We start from the raw sequence: 19,924 nt of genomic DNA, 5'->3' as shown, positions 1-19,924 counted from the left end.
AAAGTTTTCTCATATTGCACAAAGTTCCTATATGCATACTTGCTCCAAAGAGTCAGCGGATTTAAAAGAGAACTGAATTCACTTTAGGAAGTAGAAAAAGTTTTCATCATGAGTTCCTGGCCCAGGGGGTTAAGGAAATTTAAGGAACCGCTAATTTCTGACCGCTAGAGTTGTGTTTTTTGTTTTGTTTTCCAACTTGCGCTTCTTATCAGAAGCATCTGGATTTCCAGTCATTTTGAGATGACGTTTGAGCATAACAGTTCTTAGAGAAGGGAAGTAGTTTTCTCCTTGCCAGTGTTGCAATGCTATTCTAGCTCTGAACGAGAGGTTGTTGGTTTTTTTTAAAAAAACACACACACACACAAAAACAAAACTAAACCTCTTTTCCTCTCTTTGTTCGTTTATACTCAGAACATCTGCCTCTGATCTTTGTAGAGATGAAGTGCTTGAGATAAATACAACTTCAATCAGTGTGCTCCCTCACCACCATTCGGATGGAGAATGGTCCCCTTCACCAAGGTACGGTATATGTTAACTGGAGTACCTCAGGTAGTCTTCTGTGCTAAGTGCCTTCGTCCAGCAAGTTCAGACACTGTGCAGCAGTTGAAGGGAGTTGAGCTCCTCCCACACTTGTAACATTCATGAAATGATTGTATATTTCTGGGCTCCGCATATGCACACCCATAATTAGGATAATCAAGCATTCCAGGTTTCATCCAGACGTTGAGCTGGTTTGTGCCCATAACACTAAGCCAAACCATGGCTTAGCATGAATGTGAGGGTTCCTAGAGAGAACACTGTCTTCCTTTCCTGGTCCTCCTGCTGCCGTAACTTCATTCATCCTTGGTTTGGCTTGGTATGTCATCTTGAACTGCCTTTAGCCAGAGTTGAGCTTGGTACTATGTGCAAGCCAACTCATTGAGTGCTCAGCTACCTGTTACACGTGAGTGTGTGTAAACCACTTCTTCATTTCAAAGCACAGGAAGAGGAGTAGATTTGGAGTAGAGTTTCAGGGTATGTGATGTTTAGTGTGAGGCTGAACCTTCGGAAAACTTGTTGATCTTAATTATCCATTATTAGTTGCGACTGAACATTCTGCGGCACAGCAGTAGTCCTGATAGGATCATGTTGATGGGAACAAAATTAGTTTAACTCCTACATACTGGTTTTACGATTCAATGAGGCAGCTACATGAATGCAAGTGGAACATCTCTGTTGCTGGTAATGGAAGAGTAAAGAACCTCACATGATTACAGAGGTCTGCCTTCCATAAGCACCGGGTACATGTGATACTTCTGATTTTTGATCGCATTATATGTGGAAGGGTCCTTAGTCATAATATAGGATCCTTTTACGGGGATAGTTAGGTCGTGTTTCTTGCGGACCACTCTGATTTGGGGGCAAAATCATACAGATGTAGGGTTGTTTTTTAAAAAGCATGGAAAGGTATTATACTTTCTTTGTCCATTTCAAAATAATGTTCTTATAACTAAAAACACCTTTTAGTGATCTCATGCTTAATCCAGTTGCTAGAGAAAGGTTAAACGGCAGTGGAGTATGTCTGTGCAACACACATATTTTAGATAACATTTCTGCCTGTTTCCTCTGATGAGATCAGTTTGTACTCTTCTCCCTCAAATTCGCACTTGTTGCACCAGAAGAGGCCAGGGTGGATCACTGTTTTGCATATGTTATTATAATGGTGGCTGTCATATTTGCAAATGATTGCAACCTTTTGTGTGCTGTAGTCTGGTGTCTCTCTGAACGGTACACTGACTTACTGTACATTTGCTTATAGTGATTCCGGATCTTGTCGCTTAGAAACTCAGGTCTCTTTAAGCTGAGTTCCTTGTTTTCAAGCGGGCGGGGATGTCACTGTGTGTCCCATCAGCATGTGTTGATTGCAGCGTATTGTGGAATAACGATGCCTGTTTTTTCCCTTCCTTTTACTACACTTCACACTGTCCAGTAAGCCCAGAACTTGCCCAGGGAAGTCCTCTCATCTTACTGTTCCAGCAGATGGAGGCTTATCTAGTTCTTGCCCTCAGCAGTCTTCTCACTATCCTGCTACAGACAGGTAGAACAGCAACTCTCCGCAAAGCTCTCCTTTGGTTTGTTGGAATGCTGATTAACCCTTTTAACCCTTTTAAACAGTTTTGCAGCCTTCCTCAGACTTACCAAACTACTCCTTATTACTAACACAGTTGCTTGGCAGGAAACTGGGGTTAGCAATTAGGGTTTTCGTTTCACTTTATGTTGCCACTGTATTAATGACGCAGAAACTGCAGACCTCTGGCCAAAAATTGGGCTGGTTATCATCTGCAGTTCAGTCCTTTGTTATTTCTCCAGCTCCTGTACATTTCTCCTCCTCTTCCACTTCCTTTTCCCTTATTTTTGTTGAGCTGCCTGCATTTCCTCAGGGTCCTTCACTGCCAAGCCCTTAGGCTACTGTCTTATCCAACACTAGGTCCCCTTTGGTCAACCCAGCTCGAAGGCAGGTAGTTTCCTCATGGTACAACACAGGTGTACATTGCCAATGCTCTTTTGTAGGCACAGGGGCTCTGATGCACCTTTGGAGCTCCCTTGACCACAAGAGCTTCCTCATTACTTCAGTGAGAGGGGAAAGCTCCACATATGCAGGTGATATGAGCACAGAACCATCCATTGCCGACTAAGCACATGTTGTCCTCTCGATCAGGGCAAGAAAGTTGCAAGAACCAGAATATGAGATAGATGTTTATAGGTAAAGGGACCCTTGACCATTAGGTCCAGTCGTGACTGACTCTGGGGTTGTGGCGCTCATCTTGCTTTATTGGCCAAGGGAGCCGGCGTACAGCTTCCGGGTCATGTGGCCAGCATGACTAAGCCGCTTCTGGCGAACCAGAGCAGCGCACGGAAACGCCGTTTACCTTCCCGCTGGAGCGGTACCTATTTATCTACTTGCACTTTGACGTTCTTTCGAGCTGCTAGGTTGGCAGGAGCAGGGACCGAACAACGGGAGCTCACCCCGTCGCGGGGATTCAAACCGCTGACCTTCTGATCGGCAAGTCCTAGGCTCTGTGGTTTAACCCACAGCGCCACCTGCATCCCTACATTTTTAGGGACACCTAATTTCAAATCTATTAAAGACGTTTTTAGGGACACCTAATTTCAAATCTCTCTTAAACAGCAGGGAGTTTGGGCATTTTAAAATAGCCCGATGGTTTGCTTGTTTGTTTAAAAAATCCACGTTCGTACTTCCTGTCGAAAGTTAATATGTTGAAATATATATTTGTTCCCACAGACAAATTGCGGTGAATAAATATATCGTTTGCTGAAAAAAGAGAGAGCAGGCTCTTGAGTTATAGAACAACTGTGCTTTCTTTTCAAAGCAAGTTGTGTTTCAAAGTGGTTCGTGTTTGCGCTGGGGAAGACTGAAGCGAAATCCCCAAAGGATGCACTGCGATACAAAATGTTGTTATAGTTTAAAAGAAACAAACAAGGGGAGAATTATGTTGGTGGAAGACACAGTGATGATGGCAACCCGCTGGTCACTCTTCCTTTCACAGTGCTAGCGGAGGAAGCGCCTGCATATATATTTTTACCATGCTTTCATGTACTGAGGGAAAATCAGCAGCATTTAGCATCTTCTAGTACTTTCTAAGTAAAGGAGAAGAACAGGACGTATGACTGGGTGCAGGACCCATGTTTCTATATATGCTAGGAATTAGCAACTAGGACAGGAGTGAGGGAACGTGCGGCCCTCCAGATATTGAGGATTAGACCTCCCATCATCCTTGGTGTCTGGGACTGATGGGAGCTGAATTTCAACAACATCCGGGGGCACACAGCTTCCCCAGCCCCCTCCCCCGAACTAGAGGCTCTTGAGCAATGCCAGCCCTGTTTCCTCAGTAATCTTTTGAAGCAAGAGATGTATGCAGAGGGTGTGGTTACAACAGGCAACAGGACTTGCTGGCAACCAGGTGACGTGGGTTTTTGGGAAGGTTTTGAATTAGGGTGAGTTGCACAGGGTGATTTGCATTGACAAATGTTCTGATCCCCTAGTGAGTCGATCTAATTTTGCATGTTTATTTGACTCGCATTCAGTAAACAAAGCTTGCCATGCCCTCCTACCAGATGTCAAAGAGACAAATAACTTTTAGAAGACATCTGAAGGCAGCCCTGTTTAGGGAAGCTTTTAACGTTTAATAGGTTATTGTATTTTAGTGTTTTGTTGGAAGCCGCCCAGAGTGGCTGGGGAAACCCAGCCAGATGGGCGGGGTGTAAATAATAAATTATTATTATTATTATTCACGGCACAGCGTTTTCAGCTGGCATCCATGTTTGTCGTTCCTGATGAACCTCTGTAATAAGATTTTTGTGGATATGGACAAATGAAGCAGAAGAAAATGCTTCTCTCCACTTCGTTGCTGGCAGTCTACTTTGGGGGGGGCAGTGGGGGGGGAGCAAGGCTTGCCCCTCCATCTTTCATTCCCTCTTGAAAGTTGTCCTCACATATTGCTAGCAACTGACCTATATGCTTTTTGAACTGAGGGAAATCTATAGTCAACTCTGAATGAAATTCCATTAATTATTGGGCTTCCCCTTTGACTTGGTGGGTCCTTTAGCATTTATAGGTTCATAATGTCCTATCTGGACAGTCTGTTTTGCTTGTTTTTCCTTTTTCACTGTCTCTTGTTTAGAAGATAACACTGTATTTCCTGTTTATGTGATGTTGCAAAATTGCCAGGCGTAGCCTGAGATCCTTTAAATTTGCCAGAAAGTCTGCAGAAAATACAGCCACCCTTTTAGAGAAGGTGACATTTAAGCAGTGCCTGTTGGCAATGTATACATTCTGGATATAAATTTTCCCTATCTATCTCTATCATCTATCTATCTATCATCTGTCTATCATTTACCATCGTCTAAAGATGTTTTTATTTAACAATATGTACATACATGTTGCTTGCTTGTAATTGCAACCTCTACAAGCAAAACAGAGACATTAAAATTGTCAGTGAAATATTTTTTGAAAAAATAATAAAATTTATAATAAGCTAAAAAGAGATTAAAACACACAATGGCTGCTACATTCCTGGATAACCTTGCCTGAACTTAGCAGGAACCAAGAAGAGCGCAGTGAAAGTTCCTGTCTGAAGTTGAGTGGGTGTATTTGGGGTAAATCGATCCCTCAAATAAACAGGTTCCAAGCTATTAGGAGCTTTATATTAATAGTGATACCTTGAACTTGACGCAGTAGTTAATGCATAACCAGTGCAGGTTTCTGAGCAGACATATGCTGACAGGGTTTCACTCCTGTCAGCATCCATGAAACAGCATTCAGCACTAACCGTAGTTTCCATACTAAGAGCAAGGGAAGCTCCACATGGAGTGCATTGCAGTAACCCAGTCTTGAAGTCACCACGGCCTGAACTACTACTCCTGTGCATTTCACACACATTTACTTGGGAATACCAGAGTCATTGTGAATTGAATCCTGAAGCTGGAATGGGTGTGGTGAGCCGGGAGGTGCATTGTCAAGGTGTGTCGAGGAGCTTAGTTTGAGGAACAGTTCCAGCCTTTAAGGCTTATTTTGGGTCTGCTCAGCTGGATGCCAAAATACATTAGAGAAGAACAGACTGCCAGCATCCAGTTTGCTGGCTCATAAGCCCTCCACACCCCGATGCTTCCAGATTTCTGCAGTTCCAATGAAAACGTAATCTAAGATCACACAGAACTAGTGGGAGTCCTGGTGCTGTCCTTCTCCACACAGTCTAAATGTGTTTGGTTTTTTCCCGCCTGGGGAACCTGCTTTCTGTCAAACTCAAATTGTAAGCTCTTTGAAGCGTTATTCGTTGCAGGACAACTTTTAAGAAAGGTATGATGTTTTTCTAGGGGATTGCTAATACAGTACAGCACAAATTATGATCTAATGCGTTTTCACCTGGCATAATGCATTTTCTTTTTCACCCTGTCCATAATGTAGAAGTGTATTAGTACAGAGAGTTAAGTGCTCAGTTAAACGCTTAAGGCTATTAATTATTTTTTTAAAAATAGTTCCTGTTCTAGTAATCCAAGAGATGCCATTTCTCTTTTAACACGATAACAGTTCATCTGGGCTTTGGCTTTAGAAAGGGATTGGCAACGTAGTCCAGACCCACCTGCAGTAGGCTTTCCAGATGCCCACGGGGACCTCCCCCCCCCCCCACTATTTCCCAAAATTAGGCTGGAAGGAGCATTCTGCTGCAATGAACAGAATAGGTTGTGGCATTTGTATCTCTGTGTGTGGTGCCCACCGGTTGCTCCAGATTGCAAATGTGTCCACAAGACCAAAAAGGGTTGCAGTTTCCTAGCTTAAAAAGGCAGTTTTGTAGAACTTCTCCTTAATAGTCCCAGAACCGAATTATTCATGTCTTCTTGATGACTTATGACGCACGTCTTACATTTAGTGTGTTGGTGGTGTGAACTCAAGTTTAGTTTGCTCAATATTAGGTGGGTGCATTAAGTCAGAATTGGGCAACATCAGAATGCTTTTGGGTACCAGGGGGACCAAGAACCTGGGATTTTTTCAGCCTCATGTATCATTTTTATATATGTAGTTGTTTGGACAAACTAGTTTGTTGTATCCTAAAGTTCTTCACTAGCTGAGCTATTGTATCCCCCTCCCCCCATTAAGTAAGAAAACAGATCGTTCCTCTTGTTTTGTGTAAGCACATCCATAGATTCAAGTTTCAAATATTTACATCCTGATCCTTTGGGATCAGCATACTATTTTTCTGGATCAGGACATGTTTGCACAAAAATGTTTGTGCAGGGAGGTGGGGCCATGGGTCAAAGGCTGCCTGTGTAACAGCCTACACAGATTTGACACTGCATACCTGGTGTGTGTGTGTGTGTGTGTGTGTGTGTGTGAATGTGTGCTTGAGGGAGAACTGAATCAATGCACCAGTTCCTTCCCCCTTCCTTCCTTCCCATCAGTTTGTCAGTGCTGCCGCTATGCATTAAAACGTTACTTGCATAAATGGATTTTTATTCCATCCTTTGTTTTCCAAGGCAACCGTTTTGTCCACAATCAGATTAGTGGTTCATGTGACCTGTCCATTTAGGGCTGATTCAGGCATTTCCATGTCGCAGGGCTATTCTGTGTCTCCCCATGGAAGAGAATGCACTGAGTGAATTCATGCTATAGGGGCTAACTCATTCTGTCCCAGGATATCCTTGGGTACCCTTTTACTTTGGACACCTGAGGTCTAGAATTCTAGGAATCACCTTGTTTTTGGCATTATAAGTTGCTCTAAACTCTTTTTAATATTGTGTTTTAATGTTGTGTATCCCACCCTGGGGACCTTAGGGTCAAGGGTGGGTTGTCAACCATTGTCATCATCATCATCATCATCTTTTTTTTTTATATATATATAAAATTTTTATTAAAGGTTTTTTCTTATAACAACAAAAACAAAGCATAACAATACAGTAAACATAACAAACAAACATAAAATAACGAGTATAATTTCCAATCTTATTTTCTTATACCTTACTTTCCCGACTTCCTCATGCTTCCCCTTTCTGCATTCCAATTTCTAATCCATTATTCAGCAAATCTTCTCATATTTTAATTTAGTTTAATCTTATTTATTCTCCTTATCTTAACCATTACCGCTAGCAACCATTTATTTCACTAATCCAACATCATTTTAACCTTCAGTAATTTTGCAATATTTCTTTAAATAGTCCTTAAATTTTTTCCATTCTTCTTCCGCTGCTTCTCTTCCCTGGTTTCGGATTCTGCTCGTCATCTCTGCTAGGCCCATGTAGTCAATCACCTTCATCTGCCAATCATCATCATCATCATCACCACCACCAACATCTCCTGTTGCCTTTTTTTCATGGTATCGGAACCCTTGTGTATGGCCAGCCACATTTGCACATTACCTGTTCACAAAACGTGGCTTTCCTGGGGTTTCAGAATACTAACATAGATTAACATTTATTGACTTTTCTCTGCAAAAGAAAGCTATGGGAGTGTATTTGTGTGCTGGCAAACTACTGATTTATGTTACTAAGCTTTAAACCCTAAATAAACTTTCTTGGGAGTATACATCCCATTGGAAGCTAGTGGGATTCAACCCCTTCCCCCTGCAATAAATGTGCTTAGGGTTGCTTGAATATTTATTTTGCATTCATAGACCCACTAAGTACTTTGCAAGCAGCTTTTATATTGCTAGGGTTTTGAGTCTCACAAATTACTTTGCATGTAACTTTAAAACCTTGTGCTTTCGGCTGCTTATTGAACTGGGCTCATACTGCATTTTAAGTCTGAAATGCATTCAGCATGTTTCAGTTCAGATTGCCACTAACAATAAAGGATCTCAAATTGCCCTGAGGTTGTGCTTACGTTTATTGTTGTTTAATGCATGTCTTCTCTCATTTCCTCCCCACTTCTTTCTGCAGTCCTTCAGGTTCACGGCCCCCAACGCCTAAAAGTGATTCCGAGTTAGTCAATAAATCTTTGGAAAGGGGCGTCCAGAAGAATAATCCACAAATGCATTGGGACTGGGGCGAACTACCTCAAGCCACAAAGGTATGAGGGGAAACATCCTCCGGAATATTTTCAAATGCCTATGATAAAATAGCTTCAATCTTCTTCTGTTTTTGGAGCTGACTGTCTTAAGGTAACAGAGAACTAACTAACAAATATATTTTAAAGGAGGGTGAAGTCATAACACCAAAACAAAACTTATTGCTATGTGCACAATCATTGAGATAGGATGATTCCCTGTTCTCCTCTGGTGTGGCTTCAAAAAGTTTTAAACTAACTTTAGTTTGTCATTGCATCCGATTTATATTTTATTCATTTGCAAAAATAAAAAATGTACCGCTGTTCATTAAAAAAAACCAGACATCAGAGCGGATCACAGCAATAATATATAAAACCACACATTAAAAACCATGTTTAAGTTTAAAATTGGAGATCATCTAACTTTTACAGAAGGATAATCTCTTAATGGCCAGCAGGTGCTTCTTGGCATAGGTTTGTTTTAACATTTAAACAGGCGTTTAAATGTTAAAACAGAAGGTGCCTGCTGAACAGCTCATTCCATGGGCTTGGTTTCTTGTTGTGAGAAAAGTCTCTCCAACTCAAGGGACAGCCAACCAACCAAGGTGTTCTATGGGATGTGTGTGTGTGTGTGTGTGTGTGTGTGTGTGTGTGTGTGGAACTCCCAGGTGGTCTTCCATCCAGGCACTGCCCAGGTTCATGCCATCTTAGCTTCAGCAAGATGGCTGCATCATGTGCCCTCCGACTGTATGGGATAGCTCAGTTCGTAGAGCATGAGATTCTTTATCTCAGGGTTCATGGGTTCGAACCTCACACAGGGCAAAAAAAGACTCCTGCATTGCAGAGGGTTGGCCTAGATGACCCTCGCGGTCCTTTCTAACTCTACAGTTCTGTGACTTTGTGACTGTGCCCTGGGAAAGTGGTTTCCATAGACACAACTTTCAGACTGGTACCCTGATCAGAAAGTAAAGATTGGCTGCTTCTCCTTTTTTTGAGCATGTGCTCGGCTGCAAACCCAGGGTTGCTGCTGGTATTTATTATTACATGGCAGGACAATTACTTAGGTTTTGGTGTGAATGCAGTGCTTGCATTTCGCAGCATCTTGTTTCTTCTTAATCAAGGAAGCGTTGTTAAACAGGTGTGTATCCTCTTTTCAGTCTGCTATTCCACTCAGGCTAAAAGAATCCAGCTCTGCGGTGAATGTGAATCCTTCTGAAAGCACTCACTTTCGAGTCATTCAAAACGACGTTCTGGAGGATCTTCAGAGTAGTACTCCCTTACCTGCCGTTGAACAGGCGGATGTTGTGCTGACTCTGGAAGAACCTGAGCTTCAAGAAGGAATACCTGAGATAAATGAGCCAAATGTAGACATGTTAGGGGCAGCTGCACCTCCACTCCCTGCAAATGAAGACGTCAAGCAGGCTATGGCTTGTTTGGCACAGCCAATAAGCGGCAAAACCGATTCTCCCTCCAGGAAAAAAGGTAAAAGCTGCTTGTACGATTGCTTCTGGTTTTGAACCCAGGCACTGGAAAAGTTTAAGCAGTTTCTTAAGAGAAAAACTAATTGTGCCTGGTTGTTGTTTTTTTAAAAAACGAGATAGTGGGAATGAAAGGAAGAAAGAAGTTTGCCTTTTGTATAAGCAGCAGTGGAACTTAATTTGCAAAGAGGTGTTTGACTGAGAGACCGAGGAAGAAAGGGAAATGTCTTCCTTAGATGGATCCAAATTTGCAAGCCTAGAGGGGATAGGGAGCAAGGAGAGGGGGGTGGAAGGGAGGAAAACTTCTTTCTGAATTCCTCCCAGCGCCCCGAAACACACTGGCTGAATTGGCTGTTGCAGCGGAAGATGCACAAAATGTCCCGAGAAACTGTCATATTCCCTTGAGCTTCTTTGGAGATTTTGTCAAAGGTTTTGTCACAGGTTCCAGAGTAGTTGTTAACTATGTGCAGTCAGTCAGAAGCAAGCCTTGTTAAATTTACCAGGGCTTGCTCCCCGACAAGCAGAGTTGGAGGCCAGTTTGAAGGTGGTCCTGGGGTCACCAGCCCCTTTCTACCTTGCTTCCCAAAACTGACCTCTGAATTTCACTTTGGGCGAAATTCAGCGGAAGTTCCAAAAATGGAAGAAGGGCAAGCTTTGGTTGCGGGAATGTTCCAGTAAGTTTCCATCACTTAAGTATCAGGTGCTAGAGGAGGAGTCCGTTGGTGGAAAGTCAGGCTCTGTACCTCAAAAGGGGGAAGTGAAGAGACTCAGCGGAAGAAATCTTGGCGGAAGAAATGCTTGGAGATCCCTTGTTTAGCTTGTTGTGGGAACTCGAAGCATTTCACCTTCCAGACAGCTTTCTCAGGCTCTTACGTAGTTGTGTGTCTTGCGTAAGTTCATTTGTTTACAGCTGACTGAAAGCGAAAGATCTCTCCTTCTCACAGGCATGCAACAGGATACAGACAAGTTTCCTCTTTTTAAGCATTTGGGTTGTGGGTTTTTTGTGCTGCTCGCAAGCGGGATAGCTAGAATCCCAGCCTCCCTGGAAATCAGTGGGAGGTTTCCTATTCTCTCTAGGGTTCTCCTCTCTCTTCAAGCAGAAATAATTATGATTGCTTGCTCTCTAATGTTCTGGGTGGGTCCCCCCAATACTGGAAGCTATTTAGCTTTTATGTCAATGGGGCACACTTCCCCACTCCATAGCTGCATCCCCCCCCCGACTTCAAGAACATAATAAAGAGCCCTTCTGGATCAGACCAAAGGCTGGCATCCTGTTCTCCAGTGGCCAAACATAGGTGCTTATGGGATGGCCTCACATGGGACCAGAGAACAACAGCCCTCACGTTAATTCTAAGAGCATTCTGAACCAGTTTGCATGTCAATCCAAGCCAAGCTGTGACTGTGCAAATGACCAAATGGGTGCGGATGCAAAGCAAAGGCTGGGGTTTAGTGCTCTTTGTTTGAAATTACAAATTTTGCACCTGCTTTTGTTGTCTTTCCCCTGCAGCATTGCCCTCTCATTCTATATTATGTTCTATCAGGAAGGGGTAACTCACGTGCTCCTTCCTAAACCAAGACAAAACCCTATGGCCAAGGCAGCTTTGATGGAGATGAGGGTCATTAGTTGCTACCATGAGAATTAGATATTTTGCCAGTGGACCGACTGTACATCCTCAAACAAACAAACAAACAAACACACACACACACACACACACCAGGCAAGCAGAATCTGTGGCTTCCTCTGGAGGAGAGAAATGAGTGTTCAAATCGAGTGCTTTCTATTAATACCGTGGTTTTTTTTTGCCTTTCACAGATAAGCGTAGCCGACATCTTGGTGCTGACGGTGTTTATTTAGATGACATCACAGATATGGAGCCAGAGGTTGCTGCACTCTATTTTCCTAAAAAGTACGCATGGTATTAATTAGCACTTACAATGCATCCGTCTGATTCAACAGACCACAATGGTGTGCATGGATCAAGAAGCAGTTTCCTAATGGTTGCAGCAATGTTAGTGGAGCTTATATTCTCCAGTAATGGTGAATTATTCATTCACTTTCCCCACAGTATTCTTCAGGGGTTGTTTAGGAAATCAGATTCTGCCGGATAATTTGTGCCCACTGGAAGTATTGGACTGTGACTTCCATTGTCCCTGGTCATTGGCCATTCTTTCTGAAGCAGATGGAAATTATAATACTAAATGTATGGAGGGCACCAGGCTGAGAAAGAACATACTAAACCCTGCCTTGGGCTCACATGCTCTCCCCTCCTCCTCTGATGTGGAGGAATTCAGAAGCTTTTGCTTTCATATTAGATTGAGCACAGCTTATTATGATGGCCCAAGCTAGACAAAATGTGGTAAACTATAGTTTGTTGAAACAAGCCGCCTTCAAGGCATAGTTTATGAAGCTGGTGTGTTTTAAACTAACCGTACCTAAGATTCCCCACAGTTTAGGGTTCAGATGACACAATTAGGACAGACCTGAACATGCCTTCTCACCTTCATGAGGAAGGAGTGAGAACTTTGGGGACGGTCAAAGGGTAGTGGTGGCAAAAGGTGGAGTGAGGATTCTGCCATGCATTTTTTTAAAAAAAGGCCTTGGCGTTCCTTAAAATGATGGAATGTGATGATGCACCTTTATTCCCATGAACACTGTACAGGCAAAAAGATAAATCGTTCAATTTGGGCAACTTTTGTGTTTGCTTTGTTTTGAATTTTGGTAGTCTTGAGGGGTGGAAAGAATTTACACATGCCACTGAGTCCCTACCCTGACCACTGCAAATTCTTCTAAACCCTCAGCCTTTTGAGATTTCACCAAGCAATTATCCACACACCTTTAAGCCTAACCGGTGCCTTCTGCCGCCAACACACTTAAAATGAAAGCTGAGGTTTTCAGGATATCCGCATGCAAAATTCCGCGCTTGAGCAGAGCTTTCACAGAGTTTGGTACGCTTGATACCAACTTTGCTTAAAATCCTAAATCCTCTTATCTGGGAGAGAAAGCTCCATTTATCTCAATGGGACTTACTTCTGAGTAGATACATATATATATATCCAGCTGCCCCATGTTTCTGTTTTTAATTGTTAATACCTTTTAAAAACAGCGAACAGAAGTAACTGAAATATAAATAGAAGTAGTAATCATGAAGACAGCTGTCTGTGCATAAATAAACATACTTATCACACCTTCAAATTAACCTCTCCAGCCATCAAGGCTAGAAATGTAGTTTGGTTGTGTTTTTTTTTAAAGAGTGCTGATAGCTGATGGTCCACAGTAAGAGTCTCAGGGGTGCAGGAGACAGCTCGTGTCTGAGTCCTGATAAGTGAGAACAAGCCTGGAAGCAATGTAAAAAAAAACCAACCACAATTCTGTCAGTCAAGTACATTTTTATGAAGTTCCTGTGCTCGGAAGCTTTAAGCATCCGGCGAGTTTGGGGAGCCTGTTGGGCTCCAGCTCCCATTACTCCCTGACCATTAGGCCATGCTGTCTGTGGCTTAGGGAAGCTGCAGACCAACAAATGTCTTCAGGCCACAGGTGTCCCATCCTGGCTGTGAGAGATAACTTAGTGCACAGGCCGATGCAGTGCCAGCACCAAGGGAGTACAATTCAAGATTGGGCATGTAAGAGCTTGTATGGGTGCTGGAGACAGCTAAGCCAGTCTTCTCTTCTCAGTGATGAACCTGCCGCCCAGTCGAAGGTTGCGAGTGAAAATGCACCCCGCTCAGCGAACCAGTCCCCTCAGACAGTCGGAAGCTCAGGTATCGATAGCGGCATTGAGAGCACCTCAGATGGAATAAGGGACCTGCCGTCCATTGCTATCTCACTTTGCGGCGGACTTAGTGAGAACAAAGAAATATCTAAAGGTATGCAGAGAGCATCTGTGCTTCTATTTTTTATACTACCTCTTCGTTTTAGTACTCGGCTCCTCTTCTGGAAAACTAAACAGTGACCTCTTGTGGGTGTCGTACAGCAAGGCATGATGGAACTTTTGGCTGCGAACCCACTGAACTTCAAATCAACACAGATCCCCCCCTTCAAAGAATTCTGGGCATTGTTGTTTGACCCTCACACTGTTCCCAGAAACCCTTAGCAAACTACAATGCCCAGAATTCTTTGAGGGAAAGGATGCTCTTTGAAGGTGTACACAGCCACCACATCACAATGAATATTTGTTCCGCAGTTAGGAACACAGAAACTTGCCTTGCGCTGAGTCAGGCCATTGTCTACATCAGCGTTTTCCAAACTTGGGTCTCCAGCTGTTTTTGGACTACAACTCCCATCATCCCTAGCTAGTATGACCAGTGGTCATGGATGATGGGAACTGTAGTCCAAAAAAGCGGCTGGAGACCCAAGTTTGGGAAAAGCTGGTCTACCCTAAAGGGATGCGGGTGGTGCAGGGACGCGGGTGGCGCTGTGGGTTAAACCACAGAGCCTAGGACTTGCCGATCAGAAGGTCGTCGGTTCGAATCCCCATGATGGGGTAAGCTCCCGTTGCTCGGTCCCTTCTCCTGCCAACCTAGCAGTTCAAAAGCATGTCAAAGTGCAAGTAGATAAATAGGCGGGAAGGTAAACAGTGTTTCCGTGCGCTGCTCTGGTTCGCCAGAAGTGGCTTAGTCATGCTGGCCACATGACCCGGAAGCTCTACGCCTGCTCCCTCGGCCAATAAAGCGAGATGAGCGCCGCAACCCTAGAGTCGGTCACAACTGGACCTAATGATCACGGGTCCCTTTACCTTTTACCTAAATGGCAGCAGTCCTTATCTGATGGGAGGGCGTTCCACAGGGCGGGTGCCACTACCGAGAAGGCCCTCTGCCTGGTTCCCTGTAGCTTTGCTTCTCGCCGTGAGGGAATCGCCAGAAGTCCCTCAGTGCTGGATGTTGCTGGTTGGGTGGACCTGTCTTAAGGGGTGCAGTTATCCTTCTTTGGTCCCCTTATTGCCTGCTATTCAAGCAGTAGTGACGGGGCCAGCTCTGCCATATATCCCATCACTACCCGCGTCTCATGAATTCTTTCCTCCCCCTCCCTCCTCTCCTGACAGAAAAGTTCTTAGAACAAGAAGTAAGTTATCAGCAGTTTGTGGACAATCCTGCTATTATCGACGACCCTAACCTTGTGGTGAAGATTGGAAGCAAGTAAGTATAACTCAGCAGAGTTATAGAAATAACGAATTAAAACAACAGATGAGAGTATTTGAAGCTATTTCCATAGCTCATAAAATCGTAGAGTTTTGGAAGGGATCCCAAGGATCACCTGATCCAGCCCCCTGTATTGCAGCTGTCCCATAGGGGGATTGAACCTGCAACCTTGGCGTTATCAGTGTCATGTTCTACCCAACTGAGCTGTAGCCATACAGGAGCTTCTCCAGAGCAGTGAATCAGTACATTACCCATCTTGCTCTCATGCTCTTACAGATCAGTCCCAGTGCAGATGTAACTCAGTGCCACTGCACTAACCTGATGGCATGATGGTGATGATGATGTTTGTACCCTACTTATCTGACTGGGTTTCCCCAGCCACTCTGGGTGGCTTCTAACATATATAATAACACAATAAAACATTCAACATTATGAAAAAAACTTCCCTGTAAAGGGCTGCCTTCAGACGTATTCTAAAAGCTGTATAGTTACTTAGCTCCTTGACATCTGAGAAGTTGTGCCTTGAGGCATGTTGTTATGTACTGAGTTGAATAGGATCTGGAAGGCAGCAGTCTGATTGGTCCTAGAACAATAGGGTCCAGAATGCAGCAGTCTGATTGGTCCACAGGAGCCACCCAATCCAGCTCCAGGTGGAAGTGAATCCGCAACCTGATTGGCCTACAGGTAAATCCCGGAATTAGCCAATCACATGGGGCCCATTGTGTAAATAATGTATATAAAGCAGACATTCTGGGGGAACTTCCATTCCTCCTCACTACTATGAGCTGAATAAAGAGCATGAAATCCACTCTTGACTCCGAGTATATTTCACATGTGTTGATATTTGGCAGATAGTTTCAATAATGGTGTATCAAATTGTTTTTGACCTAGGTACTACAACTGGACTACAGCAGCTCCTCTTCTGCTGGCGATGCAAGCATTCCAGAAACCTTTGCCAAAGGTGAGATTGACCCTGGAAGCCTTTTGGGGGAAAGAAATACAGGCCACTATGCCCAAGGATAGAGCAAAAAATCAGAGGGAGGAGCCCATAGGCACTTGAGCAGTGCTGGCTACCATCCATGAATCATGCTTTTACGTTTCTGTGCTTCCCAAGCCTCAACACACTTTGGGGCATATGGCCTTGCTTCTTTCTTTTTCCCCTAGTCTTCCTACTCCTGGGACTGGGATGGGAGAAGAGTTTCTGTCCTAAGCTGTGTATGTTCTGCTTGAGACACTGGCCAGGTCAACAATTAAGAACCCTTGCAAAGAGAGTTGTAATTTCAGTGATGTGTGCCAACTCCCCCCAGCTCATGTGGTCTAAAATGGTCCTCAGCTTCATGCATATCAGTGGTTATATTGCCTTGGTCACTTTTGGGGCTACGAACCAACATTTTCTAGACTTTGGCTGAGGATGCGCTTGTGACTTCATGAATCTGACTTGTATTCAAACTGCAAACCTTTAGGAACGAACAGTTCATCTCAACAATTGAACTGCTTTTTGCAAGCAGGCAAGCTTGATTAATGCTCATTTGTTGTATTGATTTCAGTGGCTCTTGAGAACTGTGTGCTAAGGCTGAACTTTGAGAGTTGGGCTGTAAGCCTTCCTTTGATCCCAGTGTCCTCTGCTGGAGGACAGAAAGATTAGAGTATAGCATCTCTCGTGTAAAATAGCTATTAAAGAGTAACTCCAACTTGAAAGTGCAATGCTGGATACATTTATATTCGGCTACGGACCTCTCTGCTTGTTGACAGCCGAACCAGCGCTGTTGCAGTTTGATATTAACCTGCAGCTAGGCCCAAACAACTCTTGATCTGTTTAGCATTTGATGAACTGATGGGACTCAGTGACACACATCTCTCTTGCCTCTCGAGGGATGACAGAGACACACTTTTTAGAGATATCCGCAGATAGAGCAATAAAATTCAAATCGATCAATTCTAGCAAAGGGTTCAGGGTGCCACAGTGCTGTAGCCAAAACAGGTCTTAAAGAAATCAGAGACCATTGGCTGGAACTATATATAGCTACCTGCTGTCACCAGTGCTGATTTAGGATTATTTGGAACCATGTCTGAATCACATTTTGGAGCATTCTTTTTGGAGCATTCTTTTTGCCACATTCTCTCCTGCGCCATTGCTCACACAGGTCCAGTTCACACATGCATGTAAATAACCCAACTTTGCGGCATTTTTGGCATCAACTTTGGCATCAGAATATGAAAATACTCTCTTGGAAGGCATTAGCATTTGAGGCAATGTAAGGGGATGCGGGTGGCAGAAGGTCAGAAGGTCGGCAGTTCGAATCCCCGCGACGGGGTGAGCTCCTATTGCTCGGTCCCTGCTCCTGCCCACCTAGCAGTTCGAAAGCACATCAAAGTGCAAGTAGATAAATAGGTACCGCTCCTGCGGGAAGGTAAACGGCGTTTCCATGAGCTGCTCTGGTTTGCCAGAAGTGGCTTAGTCATGCTGGCCACATGACCCGGAAGCTGTACACCGGCTCCCTCGGCCAATAAAGCGAGATGAGTGCTGCAACCCCAGAGTCAGCCACGACTGGACCTAATGGTCAGGGGTCCCTTTACCTTTAAGGGAACCTGAAAGTTCTCCCCACCGCCGCTTGCTTTATCTGTAATGGCCCAGTTGTGCATGCATATCATTGTTTATGGTTGCAATCACCAGGTAGCAAATGCTCCTGTGTGGATCAGCACAGATATTCTTTTTTTCAGAATTTACCCAAGTGAATTTGAATAGGTTGGGCTTGCTTTAATTGCTGTCAATCCTGACATAAGGCCACATGGAGAGAATATGCACTGAACTTGCATATTTGTTTGTAGGATAAAACAAATTAGGAATTTTTTTGCTGTCCAACATGTTAAAGAAATAAACTTCCTCACCCTCATCAAGAAGCAACTAGTGGCTATTTTGGTGCTGAATGTTTTATTATATTATACCTCTTAGCCTGTACTCTCCTGAATAGCTTTCAAGAGACACTAAACCAACCATCCTGCTTAGTTTCATTATTATTTACTGGGGACAGCTAACCATCTTGCCTATCCGTGTTTCTTACCAGTAGAAACCCTTTATGATTTTTACTAAACAGCTGTGAAGTAGAGACTTCTTTCTCCCCACTCTCCTAAACATTATACTAACGGCTTATTATGGTTTTGTTTCGTTTTGTTTCGTTCCCATTTTCTCTTCTTCTTTTTTTAAATTTTGTAAGTGTTCTTGTTTAAGTTACTTCCGTACAGTTCTGGATACCATTAGGTTTTGCTTTGACAAGATTTGTGGTCCACAGATAGTATGTTTCCTTTTACTCTCTTTGCTTGAGTTTTAAATTGCGTGTGGTTTGTCGTTTTTTTCTATATAAAATATATATTTTCGTTTGCATGAGTTAGATTACTTTTTGTTCTGTTCCATTATTTATGTTACCATCCATTTATCACAGGCCACTGTGGATTCTATAATGAGGGATAAGATGCCAAAAAAAGGTGGAAGATGGTGGTTTTCATGGCGAGGGAGGAATAGCTCTATCAAAGAGGTAAGTTCGGAAACTAGATGGACCGAATTTCCCCCCAGGTTAGAAAACCATATATATGGAGCTGTGTGTAATGGCTGATAACCAAAAGTTTGTATTTTTGACTTTGTTCCTAAGCAACCCAAATTTAGCAGAAAGAAGAGTTGAATTCTGTAACCTGCAAACTTCGTGAAGAATTTGTGGGGCGTTTTCGATAAAATTATCTAACCCTTTTTGACATTTTGCTTAATTTATTTTGCTGCTCATATGAGGAGGGGTTAAGTAACGATGCAGAGCACTGAGACCTTAAACATTGAAACCTTCAGACATAGCTGAGGGCATTTCATCCGATGTTGCCTGCAGATGTTTAATTACATTCTTGCAACAATAAGGGCTCGAAACTTGTTTTAAAAACAAAAGTGGAGGTTTTCAGGATGCTGAATTCTGCGCCCGATATTACACTTGGTGGTCCCCCCCCCCCGCATCAGCACAGCATGCGCACAGCCCTGCATATATATGCGCTCAAGTAGTGTTCTCAAGCCACTATCTAAGAACCTAAGGATTGCCCTGCTGTTTGGGGGGAAAGGCCCATGGAGCTGAGCATTATGTCTCTGAGAGTGTTCAGCCTGATTCTGTCAGGAAGCTTTCAGGCAAGCCATGCTGGTGATGGGCACCCCTTCTTCGTACCTACCCTATATGGCAGATTGAACACGATTGCTACTTGAACATTTGCCCGCCTTATCTGATGACCATGGGTGGACCTATCCTCCATCAAGTGTCTAAGAGCTGTGGTCTGCCTGTAGCTATTAACCATAACAACTGGTGCTTCCTCTAGGAGCAGGAGCAGCCAGCTGCCGCCCTCCCAACGGTGGTGGTGTTGCCACTTGTAAACACACAAGATGTAACCAGCTGTACGTTTGAAAAAATAATATATACACTTCATTGTATTGAATTGTAGATTTCAACAGAAGTAGTTCATGAAGTTCAACAAAAAAAGTAGAAGACCCAGTGGATCAGTTCATTCTCTAATCGATTTATGCATAAGGTCCATATATGTGAAAGTGTCTATTCCACCTGTCTGTTCATAGAGTCCAACAATCCACACGAAAGGTTGTTACAGTTCCACAGAATCCTTTCACAGAGTCTAAGACAAAGATTTCCTGAATATTAGCCTTGTTTCGCTGTCCTGGGCTTCATCAGTAGTACAAACATATATGATATCACAGGACAGTGGATCTTATAGCACAGTAGTAGCTGCCTTAGTA

The 19,924-nt window shown here is 43.5% G+C and overlaps 1 protein-coding gene across 3 annotated transcripts in view; it reads left to right on the top strand.

The window, feature by feature from the left end:
* Positions 1-19,924, top strand: part of LPIN1 (lipin 1) — a 94,305-nt gene that overhangs the window by 61,093 nt on the left and 13,288 nt on the right. For 2 of the 3 annotated variants that reach the window (XM_028722560.2, XM_028722562.2), the window contains 9 exons: positions 412-519; positions 1,970-2,077; positions 8,431-8,560; positions 9,694-10,018; positions 11,828-11,921; positions 13,688-13,878; positions 15,054-15,147; positions 16,042-16,111; positions 18,591-18,683. In XM_028722560.2, coding sequence (XP_028578393.2) covers positions 412-519; positions 1,970-2,077; positions 8,431-8,560; positions 9,694-10,018; positions 11,828-11,921; positions 13,688-13,878; positions 15,054-15,147; positions 16,042-16,111; positions 18,591-18,683 — 1,213 coding nt within the window. The remainder of the gene's footprint in view (positions 1-411; positions 520-1,969; positions 2,078-8,430; positions 8,561-9,693; positions 10,019-11,827; positions 11,922-13,687; positions 13,879-15,053; positions 15,148-16,041; positions 16,112-18,590; positions 18,684-19,924) is intronic. The other variant, XM_028722561.2, reaches the window with a different exon arrangement.

Source organism: Podarcis muralis, chromosome 3 (genome assembly GCF_964188315.1).
Source record: "Podarcis muralis chromosome 3, rPodMur119.hap1.1, whole genome shotgun sequence".
Taxonomy (NCBI): domain Eukaryota; kingdom Metazoa; phylum Chordata; class Lepidosauria; order Squamata; family Lacertidae; genus Podarcis; species Podarcis muralis.
Note: the sequence above shows the minus strand (reverse complement) of the source record. Positions and strands in the feature narration are given on the sequence as shown.